The sequence below is a fragment of the Numida meleagris genome, chromosome 1 (assembly GCF_002078875.1).
Source record: "Numida meleagris isolate 19003 breed g44 Domestic line chromosome 1, NumMel1.0, whole genome shotgun sequence".
In the NCBI taxonomy this organism is placed as follows: Eukaryota; Metazoa; Chordata; class Aves; order Galliformes; family Numididae; genus Numida; species Numida meleagris.
Genome location: NC_034409.1, coordinates 81836451 through 81863771, shown reverse-complemented (window position 1 = coordinate 81863771; position 27321 = coordinate 81836451). Strand labels below are relative to the sequence as shown.

The 27321-nt window shown below is 40.5% G+C and overlaps 1 protein-coding gene and 1 long non-coding RNA gene across 3 annotated transcripts in view; one reads left to right on the top strand and one right to left on the bottom strand.

Annotated features, from left to right (window-relative positions):
- The window catches only part of LOC110399964, a 239234-nt gene that overhangs the window by 136894 nt on the left and 75019 nt on the right, over nt 1–27321 (top strand). The window lies entirely within an intron of this gene.
- On the bottom strand, nt 23–27011 carry DPT (dermatopontin). The gene is made up of 4 exons (XM_021399456.1): nt 26619–27011; nt 17208–17333; nt 5524–5631; nt 23–1414 (listed from the first exon to the last, which is right to left on the bottom strand). The coding sequence occupies exons 1-4, from the start codon at nt 26915–26917 to the stop codon at nt 1348–1350; spliced, it is 600 nt and encodes a 199-aa protein (XP_021255131.1). The 5' UTR covers nt 26918–27011; the 3' UTR covers nt 23–1347.

Here is a 27321-nt window from a genome sequence, read left to right as displayed (position 1 = left end):
GAAAAAAAAAAACAAGGCTATAGCAATGCCAAATCTATTATTCATTTATTGGACAAGTGTAGTTTTAATGCTCACATTTGAGAGTATGCTAGTAAAAATATATTAAAAGTGCTTGGAGCATGGAAACTGACTGTCACCACTGTTTCTTATGAAGCTTATAATCTTAAATTGGTAGCTGGCATCATCATAGCTCTTGAGCCAGTGCTGCTGAAACCTCTAAGTTTGTCATTGAATTAATGAGCCAAGAAACTGAACCCTGATATGCTCTAAGCAAAAATCCTACCTTGGATCTTCCTGGAAGAGATAGCAGTCTTTCTTGTTGGACTACCACTGCACAACTGCTGTACAGCTTTGAAAACATGGTCAGCTCATTCTTTGCAGGAAATGATATATGCAAGTCGGAGGAACTGAGGTCATCTAGATCATTAACTTTATTTTTCTATTCTAAGCCAAGTATATATTACCAAGGGTGGTACAGGCACCCACAGTGGAAACCCAGTCCACATGAAAAGTAGATTCCTGACAAATACAGTATGCATATTTACTGAGGAAGTGGCCTGGCCTGACCTGTCCCTGGGTTTACCTAAAAAAGATCTCCCAATTGGTTATGTCATTGAAAATTTTTAGGACAGTATAAATTAGACTCTCAGTAAAGCTAGGTTAGGGTTTTGCTTTTATTGATGGATCTGCGATGATTTTAAACAGGTACTGATATCTTCCAGTTGTAAGTACCTGGAATTTCCCTATGTAGGAAGACATTTGTAGCGATGAAGTTCTGCTGGAGACTGTAACTTGTAACCCCAAATGAATTTTGTCAAAGACCTGCTGGTACTGCTTTCTGCACACTTTTAGCTACTAAACACTGAGAAGCTGGTAGAGATCACTGGGCTGGTTCCAAGTAAGAATTAGAAGACAGGAAAGACTACTGCTTTCTGGAAAGATTATAGTATGTTTCCACTTCATTTGGAGTGACTCTGCTGGGAAGCAATTTATATAAAGTTGCTATGTGAAAGAAATTTTATGTATTCAGAATGGATATATATGAATATATATAAAAAGGTAATTAACATAGATTTGTGTATCATTAACATGTGTGTGTCCTAAGCAGTATTAGTTGGGGGATACAACTGTCAGTGCAGCTCAAAGGAATCCTCCAAAACTTCTGCTGCAAGCATGTGGGCTGGCAATTTATTGAATAGCTCCAGAGGGAAGAATTGTATATTCAACAGACAGCTGATGAGTCCTGCTACATTTTTTGTGAGCCTAATTGCCTTTCACCCATAATCACTGACCCTCATCACACCTTGTCCATCCTCAAGCTTTCCAATTTGAGTATACTCAGTATTTTTAAACATTTTGGAATGGGCAGTCATACTCTGTCATCCTGCAGACAATGAATTTCCACTGACGATCCCTGCATGGGAAAAGAGACAATAGATAGATGTTAGTGAGATGGCAATGGCAACTGCAGAGCATAACACTGTACGAGTAAGAACAACTTTACACAAGTTATTGTATGGACAAAAACATTTATCTACCATTAGCTGTCTTTCTGAGTGTTTTGTGTTTTTATAGAGTGGAAGAGGATTAAATATGACTGCTGGTTACAATTCTTTTCCGCTCCTCTACAGGAGGGGAAAAGAATTCTTTTCCCCTCCTGTATAAAGAGAAAAGAATTCTTCTTTTCTTATCCTCTAAAGGATAAGAAAATCAGCTATCTGAATAATCTAAATAATAGAATCATTAAGGTTTGAAAAAACACTGAGATCATCTAGTCCAGTCAGGTCTCTGAATATCCTTCAGAAGACAATGATTATTGATAATGATCAATCCTAAACTGACTTTAAATCAGTGTTCAAGAGGAAAAGGATGATTCTGTCAGAAGTTATTATAGTGTAACACATTGCTCCAGAATATGTATGAAGTAAAACAAGTGAGTGAGTTTCAAGCCATTTCTAAGTGGAAAGTTATACACTCTTTCTTTCTTTCCTTCTTTTTTTTTCTTTCTTTCTTTCTTATTGCTGTCTTCTAGCTGGTGATCTGAGTGAAAGATAGGAAGGAGTCAATAGCAAGAGAAATTAAATTTTCTTCTCATTCTTGATCTCCACAAGTCACATGTGAGACAGAAAACATTTACAAGTGTAAAAAGAGGTTTTACTGGTTTGCGAGTAATTGAATGTCTGTTTTCGCTCCAGGGAGTGATACAATATCTACTAACAATTGTTAGAAGCATGGCCAGCACAGCAGGATTCAACAGTGGAGGCCAGTGATTTAATGCCCAATAACAGGCTGCATATTTCCACCTCAGCTTATTGTGCATTATATTTCCCTTGACAAAAAGGCATGAGGTCAGAGGATCAAATACTAACCTGCTGTGGAGCATACGCAGTGCAAATGATCAATTTAGGCTGCTTAGTACAGACTTACAGGGGTGTTTTGATCTAAAGCACAGTCCTTGAAGACAGCAACAGTCCTTTAAACTGGTAATGGGTTTTGCACCAAAAGGTTTCTGAATGTTTGGATTCTGCTAGTGATGGTCTTGTAAACCTGAGACATGGAATGGGCAATGCTGACAGAGGGGTTCAGCAGGGTTCAGCAGGAGTTTTCTTTACAAGACCTCCGCACAGTCCCAGCTTTCTGGTGGTCAGCTCCAAGTGGCAAGGAGACTGGTGAAGAATCTGCTGTAACTCAGGGATCTACTGAGACACGAGGCCAGATGTTATAAGGGCTGTGGCTCAGTGGTTCCACTGCCTGGGTGATTGTGTCTTCTAATAGGGTTCATTTAACTCTTCAGCTCTACGTGAAGAGGCATAAAGCCTCTCACTTCAGCTTTCATTTGCTCGGCTTTTTTTAATTGGAAATTTACTATGCTAATTCACAGATTAATGCTGAGTGCCATTTGGAATTGGGTCTGTCTCATATTCATCAACAAGTCTGTATTTACTTGTATAGTGCTTTTTTTGTTTGTTTCTTTGTTTTATGGCCTTTCCTAGATAGCTTTTTATTGTCATTTCTTCATAAGATTGTTACCAAAGGTTAGTGAAATGCAAAAGTAATTTTTAGGCTTATTCTAGGAAGTCCTTGTTTGGACTGTTTGCGTGCTCTTAAAAAACACGGCTCTTTTGGTCACTGAGATACCCAGAGAGACAAAAACAAAAAAGATGACTCGTGGATTAGCAGGATTTTATGAGTCATAATGATGGTCTGCTAAAGTAGCACCTATTGTCAGAGAGACTTTTAGCTCAAAAGCAGAGGTATAGTCATAAAAAATATATACATTTAAAAAATATATATATATCTAAAAACACCTGCTGTTTGAAGTGATGAGGAAAGCTTAAACTCAAATATCTTCAAAAGCTTTTTTTGTGCTTCTTGTTAGCTCAAGCACATTGCTTGTCATGGGCTAAATAGCACGGGCACAACTTTAACGTGCTTGAAGATAAAAAGCAATCTCAAAATCTAGTGTGCTTACACAGACAAGCTGCACATCTGTGTGCTTCTGTCAGGCTGGGACCAGGAGGAGTTTTTTTTTTTTTTGCTCCTATTCTGCCTAACCCCGTTGTAAACAACTACAGGATGACAACCTTTGCTGAGCTTTCGGAGAGTCACTCATGAGAGCTACTAGGAGAATCTGAACTGCAAACTGATACAGCAGAACTAGGCAGAACAAGTTGGTTTTAGGCATTGTGAGAGCTCTGAGAGCTCATTAGCTCAGAAAAACTTCCTAGATTGCATTTGTAAAATGTGCTTTTTATAGTTTTCACTTGCTACTCTTGTAGGTTCTTCTGTACTGTCACAGCAGTGGCAGAACAGACGAGTTGGTGGCTTTTCCCTCTTTCAGGTCCTATGGTATCACAACATGTGGAACCTGTCTCCTCCTGACATCCCTGTGGTGCTGCCTCTGCTATTGGTCGGTCCCACACTGCCAGCCCACACAGTAAAGCCTTCAACCCACTCAGAGGTATAGGTTCCCTCAGCTGCTGTTTTCCAGCTTTGTCTTTGTGACTCCTGACGTTGCCCTGGACCCCAGCTGAGGGTAGCTGGAATCCAGCTACTGGAGAGGACACTGTGTTATCTCTCCTGCTCTCTGCAAGGGCACTGGGGAACTGGGTTTAAGAATAGCACTGAGAAATATTTATGAGAAGAAACAAACAGAAAAACAGAGTGGAGGTGTCTCTTGCAGCCTTATATCTCTTTTATCTAAAAGGATACAGAGATACTTTTATGTCAACTAACTGTGAAAGTTACTCTTCTACTTGTAAGAACAGATTACAGACACAGCTTTAACTTGCTAATAAATAGGGCAATGAATGTTAGCCTGCAAAGTATGGTTATGGATCTGGAGCAGTTTGACAATGTGTCATCATTTCTGGAAAGGCTTTCCTATTATAGGAAATCTTTTGGCTCAGGGGATCTCTGGGGAGAACTCTGGCAAGCTGAGAGCATCCCAGTGACAAAAGCATCTTGGCTCCTCTGGGTGTTATCAGAGACAGCCTGAAATGTTGGTGTGTTTGATTTCCCATTTCTCTCTCTCTGTCTTCTCCTTTAACCAGGCTTGGCAACGATGGGCCAGAGCAGTGAGCCTTGTCTTGTGTCTGTGTTGTGTAGGATAGCAAATACTTTAATACACTGGTCTTAAGTGTCTGATAAAAGCCATCAGCAGAGAAATAGCTCAAAGAACTGATGAATTAAAGATCAGCTTGAGATGAAGGAATCAAGAGCCCTCTTCCACAGTCAGATTTCTGCGACTGCTCACACTCATTAAACCCAGACAGCACTGCTGAGTTTATATTTGGTCCAAGTTCTAAAACTTTGCAATTGTGCATAGTAGAGAGGGAAAGAGGTATCTTTTTAACTGAGCAAAGCAATTGTATGCCCATTTGCATGACTGTAGCATCACCAGCCTCGTTCAAGAGGAATAGTAAATGACAAGTAATGACCAGATCGGATCAAGAAAAATTAGCGAACTAATTTTCTGGAAGGAGATTCATGTGCATCACATTGACAGTAATTCCTAGTGTGGGCTCATATCTGTTAGAATTGTGTTGCAATGGATAGGGCAAGTTAAGCATTCACATTGCAATTTGTGTGGTCTCCTCTTTGCATGCTGGCAGATTCCCTGCTTCTCTTCAAAGAAAGGTGGGCCAAAATGAGTCACTCGTCCACCGAAAGGTCAGGCTTTTCCAGCCTAAGGATTTACTGGGTTAAAATAGGTATTGGTTCAAAATATGTAAGAAACAATTTTGAAGATGTATTGCACTTTGCAGAGCTCAGATGTAACCATTACCATGTATTTCACTACTCGAATGGACAAGACAGATGACCCCTTGTGCATGAAGGTCCCCTTCTCCTGATACACAGCCCTGGACTGTTAGGCACAGACACTGTGGACTTTGGTCCTCAAAAGTAGCAGCCTGATGCTGAGTGTCACAGTGGATGATGTGTAGCCATCCACTGTTTGGGGGAAGTAGGAAAGGAAGATCTCTCATTTTTTTTTCCTAGTGTAATAGATGAAAAGCAAACCTGTCCACAGCAGAGAAAGTTGTTGTTGCCCCACGGATGTAGTAGTCGTAAGTGTACATCATCATGTCCATGTCTTCTCCGTAGTGCCCCGGGTATTCTGTTGTTAACCTTTATGTGAAGGAAAAAGAGGATAAAATAATTCACCATCTTACAGAAGAGTCCGGTTGACTGAATGCAACTCAAGTAGTTTATTTTCCAGTTTATTTGAATGTTTCTGTTTCTTAATAGCACTACAAGATGCAGTTTTACCTATAAGACTGCTTTTCTCTTCTCCACGCTTAATTCTTGTAGTATTCTGAACAAATGTTAGTAAGCTTAGAACTGTTTAGAACAGAATGGAACATTATATATACACATACATATATATATATCTGTAGTTGTAGGATAGTAGTAGCCCTAGCAAGAATTTAAAGCTTGTCTACTACATAGATCTTTACCACAGGGATTTTCCTTTTGTCAGTCTGCTTGGATTGCTGCTGTAATGTTCTGTAAATGCTGCCAGGCCAAATGACTATAAGCATTTATCCATTTATGAATTATATTAAAGGAATATAGCAATTAATCCATTTGTCTTTGTTCTTTCCATTTTCTGCCTACCTTGTGATGTAAAAATATTGGCCTGGACAATATTTGCTCAGTGTATTTTCTCCAAGAAGCTCAGAGTGCTTATGCACTTCTTAAACAAATTATGATTGCTGTTTCCCTGGGAAATGCAAAAGTAATTCTGCGCTTGATTTTACAGACATGTTACAAATTAATGAACAGATGCTGGGAGGGGCTGGGACTTGGACCAGTAATTTATGCCAACATTATGTTAGAGATCAGGAATGGAAACTGGGTGCTCAGTCTTCTCCTACATTACACCATTTAATGTGGGAGTTGTTTGTCGTGTTGGATCAGCTTTGTTCCAGGGTGGCACAGGAAGTACCAGGTCCCCTGTAAGGGAAACACTGTCTCCACTGAAATGGCTGGCTGTGCTTCTATGGAGACTGAAAGAGTTAAGATGCCTGTACAGAAATCCTGACAGCCAGTCTTCTGACTTCATTCAGCCCAGCAGCAGTATACTAGAAGGAAGCTTGAGGGTGAACCTAGCACACCCCAGCCAAACAGTCATCTGTGTTTGCATGTTGTTAAATCGGCAGAATATGAGCACAAGCTTAAATAGTTTACTTGCTAGGAATATAATTATTGGGATGATTTTAATTTTTTAAAATTCGATGCTTTGCTGGTGTTCAGGGACCAAACCACTAACTGTTGGAATTCTCAGAAACTGAAGGTTTACCTGAAAATTGAGGGACTCTGGAAGATATTCTATCAGATTGCGTTTTCCTAGACCTACTTGCTATAACAAAAAATTCTCTGAAATTGCCATCTCCATCTGTATATTTTAAATGTATTTTTGATCATTTTGTTTACCCCTTTCTTATGCTGTTTAAATCTTTGCAAAGTAGAATTGACTTAATCCTGGGTCATTTTCAGCATTTCAAAATGAAAGGAAATCATAACATCGTTCCTAACAATTCATTATTCCTTAGCAAATGAAAAATAGGAATAAACTTCAAACTCTGGCATGTCCTTACAAGGCCCTACGTCTCAACAGTCAACTTTTTTTGAACATCTCTCATTTTCATGCCTCCTGCCCTTTGGCCATGACAGCCGTCAATGAAAGTACAAGCTGCGGTACAAGAACACTTGTGGCCAAGTGTGTGTGGGAAGCAGATCAGGGCTGGACACAGCATTCGTTGTCAAAGCTGTGACCAAGGGCTGGGGGTTTGTGGAGCCCATGCAGCACTGTGCTGTTGATAGGAAGTGAGCTGCACTATTTCACAGGTTATGGAGGCAGCTACTGCAGGCTGGGAGAAATTGAAGAAAATGTATGCCAGCAATTTTTAGGACAGATGAATAGATAGAGTCATCAGTAGGCTCTGCAGGTGGGAAAATCAGAGCTGCAATATTCAGTCCAGCTCCCATGAAAGTCTGAAATGAGATCACTGTGGATTTTAGGGGAAATGATTCAAACCTGGACAAAGAATAATTAATATTACAAAACTGTTTATCATGGCTTCTCACCACTTAGCTGGTAGTTTTTCCTGGACTAAAGATTGTCACCTTAATGTATTTCTGTCAAATCGTGGCAAACATAATTAATCCACTGTTTTGACTGAAGGCTGACAGTATCATTTTTGCTTTCAGGACATTTCCTCTCATGCTTCCGTATGTTTGTATTTGTCAAGGTCAGATGGTTTGCAGCACAGATTTGAATACTCTTTTTTTACCTAGACAGTCTGTGACTTGAATCTCTGATACACCTTTCCGGCCCCATAAAAGAACCTTAAACTGAGTACAAGCTGATCCCTTGGTCTAGCCAACTTGCCAAAAACTTCCAGTTGTCCAACAGCTGCTTTTGGGGCTCTACATTCCATGTCTAGAGCTCTAATGAGAGCTAGAGTACAGTTCACAAAGCCTGACTTTTGCTACCCATAGTTTATTCAATGTGTTTCTTTGCATGCATGAGTGAAGCTATGAATCTGAATCTGGGAACTCAAGCGTGTTTCTGGATCCATAACCAGAGAACAAGAAACAGGGACTTTGACTGTACTAGTAAATTAAACAATATTAGAGAATGTTTCTGAGCACTATAACTTGATTGACTAGGCTTGTAAAAGAACAGCCTCTGGGTTTCCTGGTTTCGACTGGGATAGAGTTAATTTTCTTCCTAGTAGCTCACCATGTTTAGAATTGAGAATAATATTGGATGAGAATAATGTTGATAGCACATCAGTGTTTTACGTGCAGCAGAGCAGTGCTTACACACTTTTAGTTTCTCATGCTGCCCTCCCAGTGAGGAGCTGGGAGTGCAGAAGGAGCTGGGAGGGGACAGAACCAGGACAAGTGACCGAAGAAGCCAAAGGGATGCCCCATACCATGTGGCATCATGCTGAACAATAAAACTGGGGGAGTTGCCTGGAAGAGGAGTGTGGAGGGGCTGCCACTGCTCAGAGACTGGCGGGGCATTGGTCAGCAGGAGGTGAACAAATGCATTGTGCATCACTTTTTTGTGTATTCTTTTTGTTGTTACTGACATCATTTGGCTCTTTTTAATTTTCTTTCTTTCTTTCTATTTTTTTTCTTGTAGAACTATCTTTATCTGAACCCATGAGCACCAGCTAGCATAGTCTTAGCAGATGCTGTCTGGGAGTTAGCACCTGTGAGATACCATTCCCAAAAGGCAGATGTGGACACTGTTTTTAGGGGTAAGAAAGTTCAGTAACATAACTGCTTCCCTGTGCTAGAGGAGATCCTCTGTATATAGTTCACTAATTTGTAGCCTGGGTGCCTGAGGGTGCATCCTTGAAGCTTTGTGGGTCACAGCAAATTTTTAAAATACGACATAGGAACCAGATATGGGCTAGGATTTCATTTCACATTCCTCCATCAATTCCAGGGTTTGGGGCTTGTTTGGGCTATTATTCTGAGACAACACTAAGATGTGTGTTTATATATGTTCTACCAAACGTGTTTTATAACATCTGTTTGGCATTCAGCAAGGAAAATGTTCTGTAATCTTGACCAGCAGTATGTGCTGGGCAGACCAGACTCTGAAAAACACAAAGTTAAAAAGCTGCTTCAACTCAGAGGCAGAAATTAATAATGAAGAGTCAGTCCTTTTAGCTTGTTTAATAATCTTTCCATTTGAAAAGTAAATCTGATGACAAACTCATGAATTACTGTGAAGTGTCTTACAGACCTTTTACAGAAGCAGTCAGTGTTATTCTGAAGTAAATGGATACAGTAGGGAGGCTTTCCTCTCTTTTATTTCTGCCTCTTATCTTTTCCCCCTTTCTCTATGCTAACACCTCCACATTACTGTTGAGCCACTCGTGGCAACTCTACTAAGATAAATTCAAAAAGCATGTTTATGCAATTACAAAAAATAATAAGAGGACTTGAACTGCTCTGAAGATTTTCTTTTTACATAGACAGATGCCTACTAACTCCATTCATTCTGGAGGGAAAAATTAGTGCTATGAAAGCAAAATTCAAGTTCACTTGTGTCTGTGTGGTTTGTCTAATTCTATTGACTTTGATGTTTGCTGTACTCATTTATGGAACCATTCCCTTAAGCCAATGCATCTCAAGGTCGTCTGGATAGTGCAGTATCCTTTGGAAGGAAAATGCAATTCATTATCCACACAGGAGAGCTCTGCTGAGTTATCTAGCCCTTCTCTATTTTCCCTGTTTTTCATAGAATCATAGAATCCTTAGAGTTGAAAGGAATCTTTAAAGGTCATCTAGTCCAGCTCCCCTGCAGTGAACAGGAACATGCACAGCTAGATCAGGTTGCCCAGGGCCTGATCCAGCCTCGCCTTGAAAGCCTCCAGTGACGGGGCATCCACCACATCTCTGGGCAACCTGTTCCAGTGCCTCACCACCCTCACTGTAAAAGACATTTTCTTTATATCCAATCTAAATCTACCCTCTTTAAGCTTAAAACCATTTCCCCTTATTCTGTCACCACAGACCATGCTGAAGAGTCTGTTCCCTTCTTTCCTGTAGCTCCCCTTTAGATACTGAAAGACACCTCGGAGCCTTCTCTTGTCCAGGCTGAACAGCCCCAGCTCTCTCAGCCTGTCCTCAGAGAAGAGGAGTTCCATCCCTTGGGTCATTTTTGTGGCCCTCCTCTGGATGCACTCCAACGGGTCCGTGTCTCTCTTTTTGGAATCTCACAAAATTTATCTCCCCTGAGAGATCATAATCTAGTGTTTAATGCATAGGGATATTTTGTACTTGATTTTCTTGTCTTGAAAGGGAGAATTAGTTTACAAGCATGGTAGTGTTTGTGAGCCATGCATGGCAATGTATGGTTTATACATGAGAGAAACAAGGAAGAGGCACCTTTTCCCCCTTGGGGAGGCTTTGCCTGCCCAAAGGAGTCTGGAAGAACAAGAACTAGGCCTGTTTGTGAACACCTATCCTCAGCAACCTGCATGAGGGCCCTGAAAGCACTTCTGGCGATGACCTCATAGCAAAAAATAAAAATAAAAAAAATAAAAAAAATAAAAAGGACTAGGGAACTAGGGAAACACAGAGAAGTCTGAGAATTGCAAGGTGCTGAGACAAAGCTGCTGCTGTTTGGGTTGATCTAAGGCCTCTATGACCAAATGGTGGTGTTTTTGGTGCCTGAGAGGATACATGAAGGAAAACACTAGAACAGAGTCTTGCAAAGCAGCTGTGATGAGAAGACCTATGTTGTGTTAGTTTGGTGTCAAGCAAATGCTGAGGAGCAAGAGGATCAGTGCAGAAGCTTGCAAGTTGAAGTCAATGAGATTGTTTCCTAAAACCAGATATGCACAAAAGGTCTTAAGTTTGGGGGAGGAACAAACAATCACCTTTAGCGAGTAGATTATTTCCAGTCTATGTCATCAATTTGCAAGAATTACTACAGAAGAAAAAAGGAATTTTGCTTCTCCATGACCATGGTTCAGTCAGTGTCTGACAGGCCAGGAATGTTAGAGCAAGTAGCAATAGGACGAGGGGAGATGTCTTTAAACTGGAAGAGGGCAGATTTAGAGTAGATATTAGGAAGAAATTCTTTACTGTGAGGGTGGTGAGACACTGGAACAGGTTGCTCAGATAGGCTGTGGTTGCCCCCTCCCTGGAGGCATTCAAGGCCAGGCTGGATGGTGCAACCTGGTCTAGTGGGAGGTGTCCCTGCCTATAGCAGGGAGATTGGAACTAGATGATCTTAAAGGTCCCTTCCAACTCAAACCATTCTACGATTCTGTTTTTGCTTTTTTTTCTATGATACTACTTTGGTAGAATTCATTGTATGATGTTTGAATGCAAGATACTTGAAGAGGTTATGGCACTGTTGAGAGCAGAAAACAGAGCAGTTCTGCATTAAAGGCTGGGAAATAAAAGCTTCCGTGAAGGGACATAAGCGATTCAACGTGAGTACGGGGGAAGGCAAGAAAACCTGTCAGTAAAGATTTGGTATAGGATGGTATCTTTTCAGACTGGTTTGCACACCCCCCACCCAGCCCCAAGTTTTTCTGATATACTTTACTGTAATCCCATAAATCTTGCTTAGTGCAGGAAAAAAAAAGAAAAAGAAAAGGCAGGATCTGTAACAGGATTACTGTTGTTATTACTATAGTCTGAAAGTAGTAATGTTGTTTATTTTCCGTGGTGAAGAATTACTGTGTTAGGGATTAATAGAAAACAGGGTTATTCATTTAGCACCGAGAAGAATGTTTCCTACTAAGCTAAAGTGATCCTTAGCACTCTTTTAACAACTGACTTCAGAGATAGTTATCATGAATCTGTTTTTCACTGATAAGAAGATCTAGTCGCACTGAGGCCTTAGTATTGTTGTGCATGCCTCCCCTTACGGAAGTAAATGGGAACTGTGGGCATGCCTTGCCTTCAGATATGAACTGGACAAAAGAAATGAGTCTTTTAAAATATCAAAGACAGTCAGTGGTAGAGCTCATGGTTTCCTGCTAGTAAGGACATTGTTAGGGAGTGCATTGTCCTTTTCTCTTGTGCAGCTACAACACTAACAAGATGAATGACTGCTCTTTAACCCTCTTTTTCCTCTTCATTGCTGAACTCTTCCAACAAAGCCACAGCCAAAAGAAGGAGCTATTTCATTTCAGTAAGGAAGCACGAGCTTTAACATTAATTTTCTGACCTTTGAGGGCAAGGAGTGTCCCATGAATGGTCATACTTTTTCAGATGCTACTTAGATGTGCTTCAAGAAAATGGTTTTCCTCAAGAATTTTGTTTCAAGGAGCATGAGCCAGCATTCCACATTCAGTGGCACAGGAATTATATCTCTTCAATCAATCTCAATTTTTCCCCCATCTGGAAGACAGATACCTGTGGAAGGTGTCACCAGAGGTTGAAACGGAAGGTTGTATTTGCTGGGGTGACAATAAATTCAGAAAAAAGGAGCGTAGGGGATTTGAGTTGTCCAGAAGCATAATTTTCTGCCACGTGTATTCTGACTTCACCTCCTAGTTTTATATCTCTGCTGTTGGTAAGGCTGCTTAGGATCTTATCAGTTTGAATATGGCTTTGGGAGCTGGCTGAGTCAAGAAAACAAATAAGTTCTTTAATCCTCATAGCTCTTGGAAAATGTAATTGTTTGCCTGGATGTCACTGTGACAGGGAGCAGCCGCAGCTCCAGACAGACCTTCTGGCACATGCGCTCCTGGTTGTTTGGAGAGGGAAAACAGTCATAAACAATCTGTGCAGACTTGGGGCTGCTCTGTGACATGTGTTTTCTTTTGAGAATATGGAGTCAAGATTTCAATTTCCTGGCAAAGAGAAAAATCTGATGTCTAGTGGGACCATTTAATAACGTTGTCTCTATATCTGCAATGGATTTGCTTCCTTTGTGGTCTGAATAAGCATACGATTTATTTTACTGTGATAAAATTCCCCAGCCAGGTAAAATAATTGGACCTTTTCTGCCTCCTGTGGGGAATGTTGATTATTTTCAGTATGGTAAAAATGTGCAGAATCCATTGCAAGGCTTAGCATGGTGAGGAAGGAAAGAATGTACTTGTAGAAAAAAAAAAATAGCAAGTGAAAAACTATGAGACTAGTATGTTTATTTGCAGTATCTGCCTACTATGCAGGTAAACTGGGAATTATTGGTGAGAAGATGAGCTGTGAAACAGAAGTGCTGGGCTCTTAAGTGTAAGGGTAGAGATGCTACCAAGTAAATTAAGCAAAGTGTTAAAGTGGATTTCAATCTGCATGATGGTGTTATAAATTAGTATTTCAATAAGTGTCAGCAGGACTCAAGAAACAAACAAGATTCCAGCTGTAAAAAGTGGATGAGATTCTAACAAGCCATTAGTATGTTTCATATTCATGGGGAAAAACTGTCTTTTTCATTGAAGAGCTCATCTAAGGACAAATAGTCCTGAAGAAGAGCCAAGAGAAACCATACATGAGGATCAGCTGTACTACTGCTTATATATATTTGCCAGAAAGACACATAAGGAGACAGCTGGAAGAAGAAGAAATCAAATACCAAGTTGAGAACTAATTTAAAGCAAAGAGTTTTGTTATATCTCAGTATTTCAGTTTTCCTTACATATGCCTTTCTGCCTATAGTTGGTTTCACAATGAGGGATTCATTGCAAGTTAAAATTCAAGGCTCCTAAGAAATTATGCAATGTGGTTTTTTGTTTTTTTTTAATATGGATTTTTCTGTGCATCACACATGGTGCATGAGGTACCACAGTCATTACATACTTTGCTGGTATGATTTTCCACATAGTCCTATACTGATAGATGCTTTGCTTGTAATTAATCTACTTCATCCAAGAAATAGGAGTCAGCAAGACATGATCGGCCATTTCTGCACAGCTGTTTTTTTTTTGATAACTAGTTTCTGGACCAGAATAAATATAATTATAGGCTTGGATAGAAACTGTAATAAATAAGGTACTATACAGATACGCATTTTTATTGTGTTTTATATGTGTATACATTTTGAGGTACTATCTATGGTAGCCTAGAACTACTTTGCTGATTGTTTGAAAAACATAGTCTCTATGGCAAATGTTTCTTAAACAGAGTGCAAGATACAGACCAGAAGTGTGATGTCTAAACAAGGATTTTTAATAATAACTTGGAAATACCATTGGAAGTGGATTTTTGAGTGAGAGCCCCTGGGCTTAGCAAATAGGAAGTTTGGTTGCTATACACTGAAGTTTAGCAGTTCAGACACGTCGCATCTGTAGGAGAGGCAGTTCCAGGGCATGGGGTTTCATGCTACCACATTGCAGTTCACGTTGCGTATATTCTAGCAATAACAACTAACACTCCCCAGACACTGGTGGGGCAGAGTAAAGGGAATAAAACAGGAAAGGTATTGTTCCCAGCATACAATGAGCGCGAGACCACTTTTGAAGAGGAGGGATAGTTTTGCTGCATGATGTAAGTCCACCAGTGGACTCCTCCTCCTGTTTGGGATTACAGGATAACTTTGGCAGAAAGAGACCTCAGAAGGTCTCTGCTACAGCATTCACCCAAAGATGGGTCAGCCCTGAGGTCAGACCAGGCTGCTCAGGGCTTTATCAACACTGGTCTTGAAAACTTCCAAGGATGGAGCTTGCACAGCCTCAGCAAACAACACACTCCTCTGCCTCACTGTCCTCATGGAGGAAAATGTTTTCCTTATATCCAGTCTACATCTCCCTTGTTTCAAGTTATTTCTTGTCCTCCCCCTGTGGATAACTGTGAAGGGCACAACTCCATCGTCTTAATGAACAACATGTACATACTGGGGACTATGGTTCAGGCCCACTGCAGCTGCCTCTTCCTCACGGTGAACAAGCCTTCTTCCCTCAGCCTCTCCACAGAAGCCTAGTGCTCCAGCTCTTGGCTGTTTTGTTGCCCCTCTGCAGGACTTTTTCCAGTTGATTGACGTCTTTCTTGCATCGGGAGTTCCAAAACTGGATGCAGTATCTAGATGTGGTCTAATGCGTGCTGACTGGAGGGGGACAATCACTTCCCTTGAACTGCTGGCTGTGCGGCAGTTAATGCAGCCCAGGGTGCCTGCTGATCTCAGCTGCCAGGGCCCATTGCTGGCTGCTATGCAGCTTGCTGTCCTCCAGGACTAGGCAGCTTCCAAATAGTTAGACCCTAGTTTGTATTGTTACTAGGGGCTTTTCTTTCCCATTAGCAAGACTTGATGAATTTCATAAGGTTGCTGTCAGCCCCTTCCTTCGGCTTGCCCAGGTCCCTCTAAGTGCTTGCCCTCTAATGTATCAGCTGTTCTCTCCAATTTGGTGCCATATGCAAACTTCAAAAGAGTAACTTCAAACGTGACTCCTAAGTAGAAGACACTGTGCAGCAGACCGTTCAGGGTGAGAGGGGATATGGAAGTGGCAAGATAGACCAGTGGCTTGAGCAGAGCAAACCGGGCCCAGAGAGAGTGACCAAGGCTGGCAATACCTGGTGCCAAATGATTCTGTAGTGAACCCATGATAATACAGTGCATGCCAAAAGCTTTTCACAAATCAGGTGAAGATTTGTGAAAACCTTCTCATGGGTTTTAAACTGTGATGTTCAGCTCTCTACTCCCAGACAAACATGAGCATATGAGACTTCTACCCTGCCTAGGGGCAGAAACACTTCATCTGCCTTTGAAACTCTGCTTTTGTCTGAATGGAAAGACTGTAGCTGCTAAATTGTGTAAGGCACTCTTTTCCAAGCTCAAGAAATGAAGTGCTGTCACTGGGCAGTATCAAAGTCTGTGTACAGCTGGGATGGAAATGCAAGACATCAGTAACCCCAACATTTATATTTGGGCTTGCACTCTGGATGGCAATTTGCAAGACAAAGCTGTTCCAAGTTGTCAAGACAACATCTACAGAACTGTCAACAACAATTAAAGAAGTCAGAGAGGATTTCTGTTGTTTCACTGAAAATATAGGCAATATTAGAGGAGTAAGAGAGTTTGGAAGAAGTGCTTAAAAGTTAGTTTTCCTTAGAGGGAAGAGTGTGGGCAGGTGTGTAAATAAACCCAGAGGTGGAGAACATCCGTAGGCAGGGTAAACTGGAGAGCAGACAGAAGAAAGTTCAAAGACTTTTATAGAGTTCCTGTCATTTTAAATCCTTAAAAATAATAAATAAATAAATAATGTCTATTTTCCTCCTCTGCAAGAATGAAGTCTGCAAAGCAAGGCACTGCTGTTGTTTTTGGCCAGTAGCCAGCCAGACAAAGAAAGACCAGCGGGCATGTAAACAGTTTGTGCACATCTCAATGGGAAATATACTTCAAAGCTGAGTTCTAGAAGCAAAGATTCAAGCATGGATTTTTTTCCCCTTCTTTTTTTTCTTCTTCTTCTTTTTTTTTTTTAATTTTATTTTTTAATTCAGAGGGTTTTGTTGTTTGTATTAGTGAGAATAAGTCTAAAGTCAGGAGTTCCATTACATAGAATGGACAGAAGCAGTGTGAGCTTTCTCTACACCATCTGCTACTGTGCTTCCCCCTCGGTTTAGAGGAACCACACCGGGGCCACAGGGAAGCTCCGGTTAAAAAGCTCATTTTTTCCATAGTCTCTGTGAGGTTACCAGCACCAGTTGTGATGCTGTGTTGAGGTGAGGCCACCTTTTTGTTAGGTTTTGACTATGATCAAGATCAGTTTTGACTTCGAGCTTCCAACAGCCTTGACAGAGAGAACAATTTGTATGTATTAAAAATTCAAAAATCCATAGCTGTATGCCACAGGATGTTTTTTTTCTGATGTAGCTGAAAGGAAGTTCACTATAGTAAGTCATTACAGCACAATAGCATAGCACAGAGATGCTTCTGTGAGTGCACTGGATCAGGAAGCAGGAGCTACATGACTTTTGAAATGCAGTTTCACTTTGGAAACTCCTGTTACAGTTTCCAGCATAGCTAGGCTGCTGCTGACACCCAGACCTGTTCATTTAAGGCTAACTACTGCATTCTATTGTATGGTGCTCTCATTCATTTTGCTTAGTCATGCATCCTCAAGAAGCCTGTGGTCAGACTGGAAATGGACTGTTTAGCTCCATAAAACGCAGTTAACTTTTTCTTAAGCAAGGATGTAGATGGGATTAGTGGCCAATGACACTTCCAGGAACTGCTGAGGAAAAGAGGGCTAGTAGGTTTGGTTTCTACTTGAACTTACCAGCATGAATATGGGCATCTCCGGCTGTAGCGGCAGCAGTAGAATTGCCATTCACGGTCAAGCACAGATGGAAAATACTGACTCTGGAAACCAGCCACCAACCCGTTGTTTGAGCAGGTCTGGTACCTAAGAAAGAGAAGCAAGAAGGGAACATGTAAGGAAACACTGTCTTACATTCCTTGATGGTTGCAGCCACTTCTGAAAACAGCTTTTTTGGTTCAGGTTGGGAGCTCAGGACCTTGTGTATATTCAGTTACCACTGTATAAGAAAGCAGCAATAGTTAAGAATTAATGTCTTAGCAATTACATTGCATTTAAAACAGTTTAAACTGTTTTTTAAGTATTTAATCATTCCAATATGTAAAAGAGGCAAGAAATTGTTCTGGTGTTGCCATTCTCAACCATTTACAAATCATGAGATTGACTTGATGAGAGTAGTCCATTAACTGTTGGTATTTGAACATTTGGAGTTCACTGGGGTCATTTTCTCAAGTGCTTCTCTACAAAAAAGAAACCTTAGGAGATCTTTTATATGAGAAGATTGGCACTTTCTTTTCTTTCTTTCTTTCTTTCTTTCTTTCTTTCTTTCTTTCTTTCTTTCTTTCTTTCTTTCTTTCTTTCTTTCTTTCTTTCTTTCTTTCTTTCTTTCTNTTTCTTTCTTTCTTTCTTTCTTTCTTTCTTTCTTTCTTTCTTTCTTTCTTTCTTTCTTTCTTTCTTTCTTTCTTTCTTTCTTTCTTTCTTTCTTTTCTCAATCATTTTTTTCAAGGAGAAGGCAATAACTGCAAAACATTATAGGCTTGAGATGAAATGATGAATTAATAATAATCACATGATGAAAATTGAAAGCCATGTCTTATGAAATTGTAAGACTAAAAAATTTTGTAATGGGATTTTCAAAAGAAAACTCTGTTTCTTCTTGTTATCTGTGCACTCGGGAAATCTGTCATATAGGTATATCAGTGTCTTCAAAGAGAATATGCATGATCTTCAAGCACACACCTCTCTGCTCACCCTGCAAGCATGTGGACGCTGATACCCAAGGTAATTGAAGTGATAACCATAGTTTGAATAGCTCACTTTTTCAAGACTAAAGACAAGGAGAGCATGAAAACAGGCAGCTTATTAACTCAGCTGTTGAGCATTTATTTTCTCAAGGACCCTCTCAGCCTCACTGCTTCCCTTGTCAGAGAAAATTATTGGAATTCAGTTTCTTCCATTTTCTTTCTCACAGGTGGTACTGTTCACAAAACCTGATGCTCAAAGTCTTGAATGCAAAAGCTGAAAAATTGATCAGCTTTGACCAGAACATAGATGAATTCATAGAATCATAGAATCCCCAAGGTTGGAAAAAACCTCTAAGATCATCCAGTCCAATTCCTCTCTTTCATCTTCCACCTTTGAACCACAGATTTCTTCTGTGTGTTCTTTCCATGCTGTTGCGTTGTTCAGGCAATATTATTTACATTTGTTTGTTTCCCCGTATCTCACACATTGCTGGGGCCACACATATGTGCTGTGCTTTGTGAGGCTCTTCTGAGGACCTTAGCAGTGAAGCAGTGATGGGTTTGAGTTTGAGTTGCTATGGTATCACACCAAGTAAAGTGGTTTGGCTCACTCTCAGAGGATTTCATCAGGACTTTGGTAGGAAGTTGTTCTGTTTTTTTGGCACATAGGACATGGGAACATATGGCTAAGGCTCTGTGTAAACATATTGGATAGTTTCAGATGATTGGTGTTATCCTGATAGAAGAAAAGTTGATGTACAGAAATATAGGGAATGGTTGTACCTGTTGCAAAATGAGCAGTTTTCTGCATTAATCTGTAAAGTAGAACCAAACTTATGTCTCATCATCTTCTTCTGCTTCTTCCCTTCCCATTTACAGGCATTTCCTCTGCTGAAGTCCTTGTGCCCCTGGGAGATTTTCCAGCTCTTGTTCATAGATGCAATAGCAGGAGTATTTTTTCCCCCATTTCTTTTGCATTTCTTCTCAGAGGCTTGGCACTGCTCTGCAGTTTCCCATTTTCAGTTATCTAAATCTGATATTCTTGCTCAAGCTTGTCTTTGTAGGAGATGCTTCTTTCTCCTATTATATCTCCTCACCTGCTCGCATTCAATCTGGAAAGTCCTATTCTCTTTCTTGGTCTGTCCCTACAGCTGTTTTGTTTTTTTTTTTTTTTTCTTGACACCTCTACTAATATGCTCCAACTTTGACAGAAAGATTCTTTTTCAGAAAGATCTCACAGTCAAACTCTTCTTTCTACAGGAGATTTTAACAAATCTAGTTAATATAACACTCCCATGCTTACATACATACACATTTGGGCACTCAACATCAAGAAGATTGGGTTGTTTTTGATCATGAGTCTGTCTTCTAATGAAAAGGGTTTTTTTTATACATACATTTGGAGTCTTTTTAAAAATTAGTTTCTTTGATGCAGAGTATATTTGGAAATAAATCATTCCGTATAATTATATTGCTATCGTATTTTAAAAACATTCAAAGAACATTTGAAGTGATCTTTTAAGCTCAAGTTCATTTCTCCCTCTCTACTTCTGTCACTTACACATAAAATCCTCCAATGTTTTTTTCAAGCTCAATATTAGGTTCAGAGAGATAAAGATAATGGTGAAATTGAAGTACTTTTCTTTAGCTTTGAGACAATGCAAGATGATTTTTCTTCTCATCCTTCTAATTTTCAAGTCAAAATCATCCAAAGTTTAAGAAATGCTCTCAGAAAAATGGAATGCATATTTTTGAGTTTGTGTAAAATCTCTTTTTCTCCTTCCTTTCCCATCTGGCCTCTTTCCTACAATCAGAAAGTAATTCTTCAAGTGAAACAACCAATCAACCCTCTCCTCACATACCTTGTTAGTCAGATGCTCTACATACTAATCTGAAAACAAGTCTTAATTTGTGAGGATGTCTTCACTGTGTATCAACTTCACTACTCCTGTCCCAGCAAATCCTCAAACTCATATGGTGGATCAAAAGCAGTGATTCAGATCCCTTGATTTGTGGCCAAGTCAAAAAAATGGCCTTTTTCACCAGACTCACACTTTAGCACTTCTTGTTGTAGAAGATAATTCGGAAATGTTGCTGGGTTTTCCTTGCTCTCAAAGTCCTGACACTGCTAAGAAGAGAGAAAGATACCTTTTGGAAAGTGAATGCAGAGGAGCATGAGAAACCAGCTGGAACTGTGTGGGATGAAACTTGGCAATGGATGGATTGTTTTGTTTTTCTAGTTGGCTCAAATTGGATTGCATGAAGAGTTGCCTTTTGGATCTGGTAGTGGTGGAAGAGGAGGTGAGCTGGCTGGTAGATGGAGGAGTGGGCAGATTGGTGGGGGGGATCAGGTGCTGTTGAATGGGAAGTTGCCCTTCCCTTCCCTTCTGCTGGAAAAGGCTGCAGGTTTTTTTTTTTTTTTTTTTTTTTTTTGTGGAGAGTATGTAAACTATAGAGCCTTATTTTGGAGGGCATTCTGTGTAGTAACAGGTATGGGTATGGTAGCTGAGACTTCCCACTCACTGCCTGCTGCAGCTGCTGTGAAAAGCCTCTCACTCACCAAATCTTCTTCTTCTGAAGTGGCCAATAATTAGTGTTGTATAGTTTTGTCATGGCAAGCAACTAAAGAATGTGTCTGTGTTAGCAGTTTAGTTCAGATCAGGACTGCATTTCCAAAATAAGTCTCCCAGTCATCCCTGTTATTAAACAATAAGTTACCACTTATTGTTTGCCACTGTACAATGATCTCGGAGCATTTAAACTGAATTTGATGCAGATGAAATTTAACCAGAAGATTTATTCAAAAGCTTTCGTGGTTGCTAATGTACATTTACACATGAGGCCAGACTAGAACTGGTCTGAAGTAAACCTACTCAAAATGCATGTATGGATTTTGGGTCCTGTGCACAAGCTGTTTCACCCTACATCTACTTAATCCCACAGGATTTGCAAGTGTTGATACCAAGTGTATGGATCTTTGACTCAACAATTGCCTGCTAACCTGAAGACAAATCTTGCTTGCAACAGTATTGTTGTTCTGAACTAAAGTGCCTATTGTGGTGACACTTCCTACTTACGCCTACATCTTATTTTTGTTCTTTGCTAGATTATGTCCCAGTGTGTTACGCGTCATCTAATGCTGTTCTGTAAACCTTTACCTGAGACCCTCTGTCCCTCAGATACATTAGAAATTAGCCCAAGTAGTGCGCTATCCTGAGGATGATGACACATAGAGGAACAGATCTGCCAAGCTGCAGCAGTAGGTACTTTAGAACCCATGTTGAGCCTCTCTCTGGAAAAATGCAGTCTGGCACACAGCTCAGTAGACACCTGGTCATGCTGCATTAAGGGCAGTTTGTTCCTTACAACGGTAACCTAAGAGTCTTGTTCTACATACTTCCAAAAGTCTCCCCCCTTTTTTTTTGCTGTAGAGCAGATGGCTTCTGTAAAATTTTTATTATTAATTTCTTTCTCTGGAGCCTATCAGAGAGGAATGGATCTGTATATTATGGAAAGATGTCAGATATGACATACTGACTCAATGGCAATAAAGCTACATGCTTTCATCTGCAATCCTGCCTGGAGTGCACATGCAGAGAGGTGGCCTAACCTCACTGCAGCTTCTGAAGCTGAGACTAGAGTGTGGGACGCATTTGTTAACAAGATACTAGGTATGCTGTTTTCCTGTAGTGTTGTTTCACCAAAACCTGTTACTTTCAATTTCCAAAACTTTTGGTACGGTTTGGAGGGGAGGCGCTGTCTTGCTGTCCTGGGTTTTTTTTATGGACTGTTCTCCCCCTGGGTAATTTGGTTAGTTGCATGATGAAAGCTCATTTAATGATCCTTCCATTACAGATGAGTGGGGAGAGATAAATGGCTGTGGACATGCTCAGGACACTTGAAACACTGACAGTCAGACTATGGGAACTACTTCTCTGCATTTGATTAGCCTGTGCCAGTCTCCGGTGGCCACTTCAACAAGTAGTCTTTACTATCTGTTGTGGGGTGGGCAGACATGCTGTCACTTGCTTCCACATACCAAAAGAAACCTCTCTCTAAACTTATGCTGTGTTTTTATTTCCCTCATAAGAGATGGATAATCAGTCAGGGGTAGGTGCTGACTTTCCTTTCTCCTTACTGCGAAACAGGAAGGCAAGTTCGTAATTCCCCTCTTGATTCTTTCTGACAGCCATTGGTGAGACCTCCCTATCCACCTAAAGACCCCTCTTCTTTGCAAGTGCTCCCACTGGACTCAGTCTACTGCAGATGTGCTAAAAGCCTGTAGCATTGTCCCTTTAACATAAACTGTAGAAAAATTAACATTTGCATAGATACCGCAAATGGGAATATTCTAAAAGGCAGCTTGATTATCAGAGATGGAGAGCAATGACAGTTCCTTGTAGATGTACTGGGGTGAGCTGCCAGTGTCTGAATGGGAGGCTCCTACAGACATTTCCTTCCTTTGGTTATGAGTCTATCTTTGCAACCAGTTTATGGGAAATTGGGTTGTATGCCTGCTTGAAGGGTCTGTGTGTATGCCTTTGTGTGTTTGTGCATGGAATGAGAACGCAAAAAAAGTGAGAATGGGAATGGAGTGAGAGAATCTAGACATCTATTTTTTCAGAGTCTCTTCCAAACAGTTTCTCATAAGTCTAAACAAGGAAAAAAGGCAATAAACATGCATTAAATAGCACTTTGCTGGAAACTTTTCTACTTGTGCCTTGTGGATAACTGGGAGTACACTGGGGATATGGTACTGTTCCATCTCTGTTATGTGGTGTAAATCAAACATTTTCTCCTGGAAGGAAATGTTGCCTTTCATTTGCAAGTTTTAGCTTATTCGTTTGTTTCAACTTTGTCCTTTTATACAATCACTTTTAGCCAAGAAAAATCATTTTTCTTAAATACTCCATTCAAAGTCTGGACTGTAGAGACAACTCTGCAGTATCCAGGGAAACAATGAAGCAGTCTCTCCAGCTTAGACCTCAGACCTTACATTTTCTTAGTTGATGAAATATTTACCCAAGGTCAAATCTCCTCCAGTACAAATTGAAATGTAAACATCCACTTTATTTGGTTTGAAAAGGCACAGTTCCTTGTGAGGTCGCAGCAAATAAATAACTAGAAGGACTATGTAGAACCAGAGGGTGTCCTGAGGACTTTTGTGTACTCAAGACATGATTATTTCCAAATTATTCAGGAACAGATTTGCTCCCAGTTGAAAAGCGTTTTGGTTAGCAGATAGTTAATGTATAGAGGCAGTAGAGCTAGGTCTAAGTTGCTGGGACAGACTCAGCAAAGCCTTTGTACATATACTGAACTTTGAACTAGAACGTATTCACAGATTTATGGAGCTGAGAAGGCTGAGAAGAAATTGGTCATCTAATCCAATCTCTTGACCAAACTTTCCCTGGGAGTCTTATAAGACATTTGCAGGTTTCTTTTGTCTGTTCAGCAAAACACAAAAGAACATGCTCTCTTCAGAATTGCAAGTACCCATAGATGATTGGTTTAGATGCCTCATATGGATCTGTATAATCTCCCTCTCATTGTTGAATCTTTTTTTCATATCTGTAAGATGCAAAATCTTATGGATTTAATTCTAGAAGAACATGTAATACCTAATGGTAGTGTAGGAAGCAAACTTACCTAAACCATCTCTGTCAGTGGTCCTTTCCTGCCCTCCCATACCCCCAGCTCTCCCAGTCCTACACCCTCCACATCCTTTCTGCCATTTTTCTCCATAGTGCTGATGGCCAAAGAAAACAATGTGTTGGAGATTATTTTCCACTTTCTGCTTTGTATTCCCACTCCATTTTCTCTCTAAAGCTTTTCTTGTATTGGTGGCTTTTCTAAAGAAACCTCTCTTGACTTTGTCTCTATTGTGCGTAGCATAGCAGTCTGAAATGCTGATCTGTGAAATGCCACAAACATAATTTATCACAGGTGTGTGTGTTTCTGCATGAAGGTGGGGCAAGGAATAAAAAAAAAACCTCAATTACAGTAGAGTAAATGTAGCTTAAACTTTGGGAAAAGCTTGTCAGCTTTGTGGTTATCGGTGGAAGAAACCATTGAATATCCCTGGATGTGATGTGCGAAGTGAGACAAACTACCCTGTAACCAGAGCTGAAGAAGAAATATTACAGTCCTTGTTCCCAGGATTGGAATGGACGAGCTAGTTCAGCAGAGTGCTGCCTCAGCAGACACGAGGATGATGTATGGCTCACCAAGACATCAGTTAATCAGGAGATCAGCACAGAAGCAGAGGTAGCCAAACAGGAACTGATAGAGATTATGACTCATATTCATAGTCCCAACTGATTACTGAGTGAATCTTTTTAGAGCTTGAAGCAGCTCCAAAGAGCACTGAGATGGGTATGGAAGAGAGAAAAAAGAGGCAGTTATGAGAAATAAAGATTACCAAGAGAGTAGTTGTAGGATTATCAAAGGCTCTGCAAGATACATCCGTGTTGTCACATTAACTTGAGGTTTAAGTTTGACTTTGGACACTCCAGGCTGGCTCTCTCCTGGCCCAGCTGTGACCCCCTTCCAGGATAAGCCTGCTGGATTCTCAGGCAGCAGTGCCTGGGCACAGCAAAGGATGCACTTGTGTGCAGCAAATCCCCTCCATGAAATGCTGAATATGCAACCAGCTCAGCCCTGCAGTACAGAAGACTGTGGAGCACAACCAGACACAGTTAGCTAAGATGAACAGAAATAGCCAAAAGAATTAGGATCAGAAGTTCACCTTTGCAAAGAGGTACGTGTTCCTAAATCACTTTTAAATCACTCCAGCTCCAAAGTAGGTAGAAGAAAGAAAGAGATCTTTACGGAGCAGAAAAACAGATATAAGGATGATTGACTGGAAAGGCCTGCTAGGGAAGAAGTACCTAAAAAGTTCCAAAAGCTAGAAGAGAGAGTTAAACAGAGTTAAAAACATTAAAGAGGGGTTGGACAAGACACATATTTGGAAGAAAGATAGGACTGGGTGAAAGGCAAGAGGAAAAAATGTAAGGACAAAGTGAAAAGAGGTATTATTAAGAGGTAAAAGAAATAAGATTTAAATAATATGCTGTGGATTTAGGCACACTAAGCGTACAGAACATGATGACGAATATGGCCCCAGACAGCAGAAGAAAATGTTCTGTATAGACTTACATAGTGTCCTGTTTGTAAGAAGCAAATTCAAGCAATTGCTGCCAGGGATTTTTGGAAGTAAAACAATTTTATTTTGAACAACAGAAAAATCTAAAGCAAATTTACAATGCAATAAGTAGAAATTGCATCAATGTAAGAAAGATGAAGAAGTCACCCAGTATTATCACAGCCCTCACCCTTTATTTTCTTATTCCATAGTGAAGTATGGGGTCAATCTTTTTTTCCTTAGCAGTTGCATCAGCCATAGGAATGTATCACGTGGTAAATGAAATACTATGAATAATTCAGGACAAAATTTTGACTCATTTAAAAAGTAGAAGCTTCACATTTATTGTTAACCTGTTCCCATATGATATGAAATCTAAAAAAAATTACGTTGTGATTTCTGGAGCAAAGCAATTTAAAATATTTGAGAATATTCTTGCATTCATTTCATTTTGTTCAAAGAACGTTTCATATTCAGAATTTTCTGAAAGTGTATTTCACATTTTATGAAAAAAATCAGAAGAAAATTAAATATTGGGTATATACTGCCTAAACATGAAATGGCATACATATTTCCATAAATTATTTTGGCCACAAAATGTGATCACTTTTGTCTCGAAGCTCAATAGGAAATGTAACATTTAGTGCACCAAAACTAACTGCAGTAAAGAATTAACGTCATCTGCTGTGATCATTATCATGCATATATATGCCACCATCACCACTTATTAGCGTGGATTTTTGGCTCCTGTAGTACCAGCATGGCTAGAAAACTGCCTTTCACTGGGTTTAAGCCAAAAAGCTTAGCAACAAAAACACAAAGAGAAAAGCCAGCACGATAAAGAGAATTTTTTGTCTAGTGATAAGAACAGGAGGTCGGAGTCAGGAGCTGGACAATTTGTTCCCGTTTAGTCACTGATTCATTTTGTGGCCTTTTGAGAGCGACTTTGTCCTGTACTCCCTGAAGGTTTCCTCAGCTCCAAAATGACAGCCGCAAGACCAAGCGACCAGGCAGCTGAGGTTGTGAGTGACCAACCAGCACAGCATTTGTAAAGCACAAAGACCCTCCAGCAGGAAAATGCTACAGAGAAGGCAGAGGAGATGCTGCTCACCCCTCACGCATGCAACGGGAGGAATGTGTTCAGGCAGTGAAGCTGCTGGCTGGGATCACATTGCTATGCACTGGCATTGCTATGTACGAGCACCCGCATTTCAAATGGGGTATCAGAGCTGTGCCCTCCCAGGGTGGGTCAGAGTGTCCTACCATTCAGTTCCCGCCCTGTTGATCTCTTCCCACCAGCACTCTGTCGGCTCACCGAGGCTCTGGGCCGCCGGCATGCAGGCATAGTTCCACAGTCTGTCGGAGCCTTCCTTCTTGCTGAAGACACTCCTGATGGCCACGATCACCTGCCCATGCGGGCACTGGAAGTTGAAACCCTGCCGGTACACATTGACCCATTCATCATTATCTCCGTAGTTATAGGGGCCGTAGTAATAGTCACCATACTGGCCCCATGCCACCGGCACCAGAGGCAGGAACACCCAGAGAAGGACAAGGTCCATCCTGAGGATTTTTCTGGCTTAGAAATGCCCCACTGGTTTGTTGGGCTGGCCCTTTTATATTGTTTCTAACATTTGGCTTCCAGATGTTATGCTTCCAGATCCAAATGCAATGTGTCATTGCTTAGCAAACCTTCCCTGAGTTACAGACACGTCCAATTGCTTTTAAGGTGGAATTCTGCAAGTACAGTAACTCTGCAGGCCCTTGGAGCAGACGGGTCCCACCACCAACAACCATCTATAATCCCTCAGCACAAAGCTACACTTTAGAGCTAGATACACATTGTAATACAACTGTCACAGACACCCCTCTTTCATCTGCGAGACAGCAATTAAGTTTGAAAACTACTTTATTTGAAATTAAAGCTCTATTTGAAGTTGCTGTTTTTCATCAGGAGTAACATCTA

What these genes read in the sequence shown, in the direction of transcription:
- DPT (XM_021399456.1), bottom strand. Translation starts at nt 26,917, where the DNA reads ATGGACCTTGTCCTTCTCTGGGTGTTCCTGCCTCTGGTGCCGGTGGCA. An exon ending in AACAGGGCGGGAACTGAATG is followed by an intron (nt 17,334 to 26,618) that starts GTAGGACACTCT and finishes TCTCTTTCTTAG; the next exon opens with GTACCAGACCTGCTCAAACA. An exon ending in ACTTTCTCTGCTGTGGACAG is followed by an intron (nt 1,415 to 5,523) that starts GTTTGCTTTTCA and finishes TTTCCCATGCAG; the next exon opens with GGATCGTCAGTGGAAATTCA.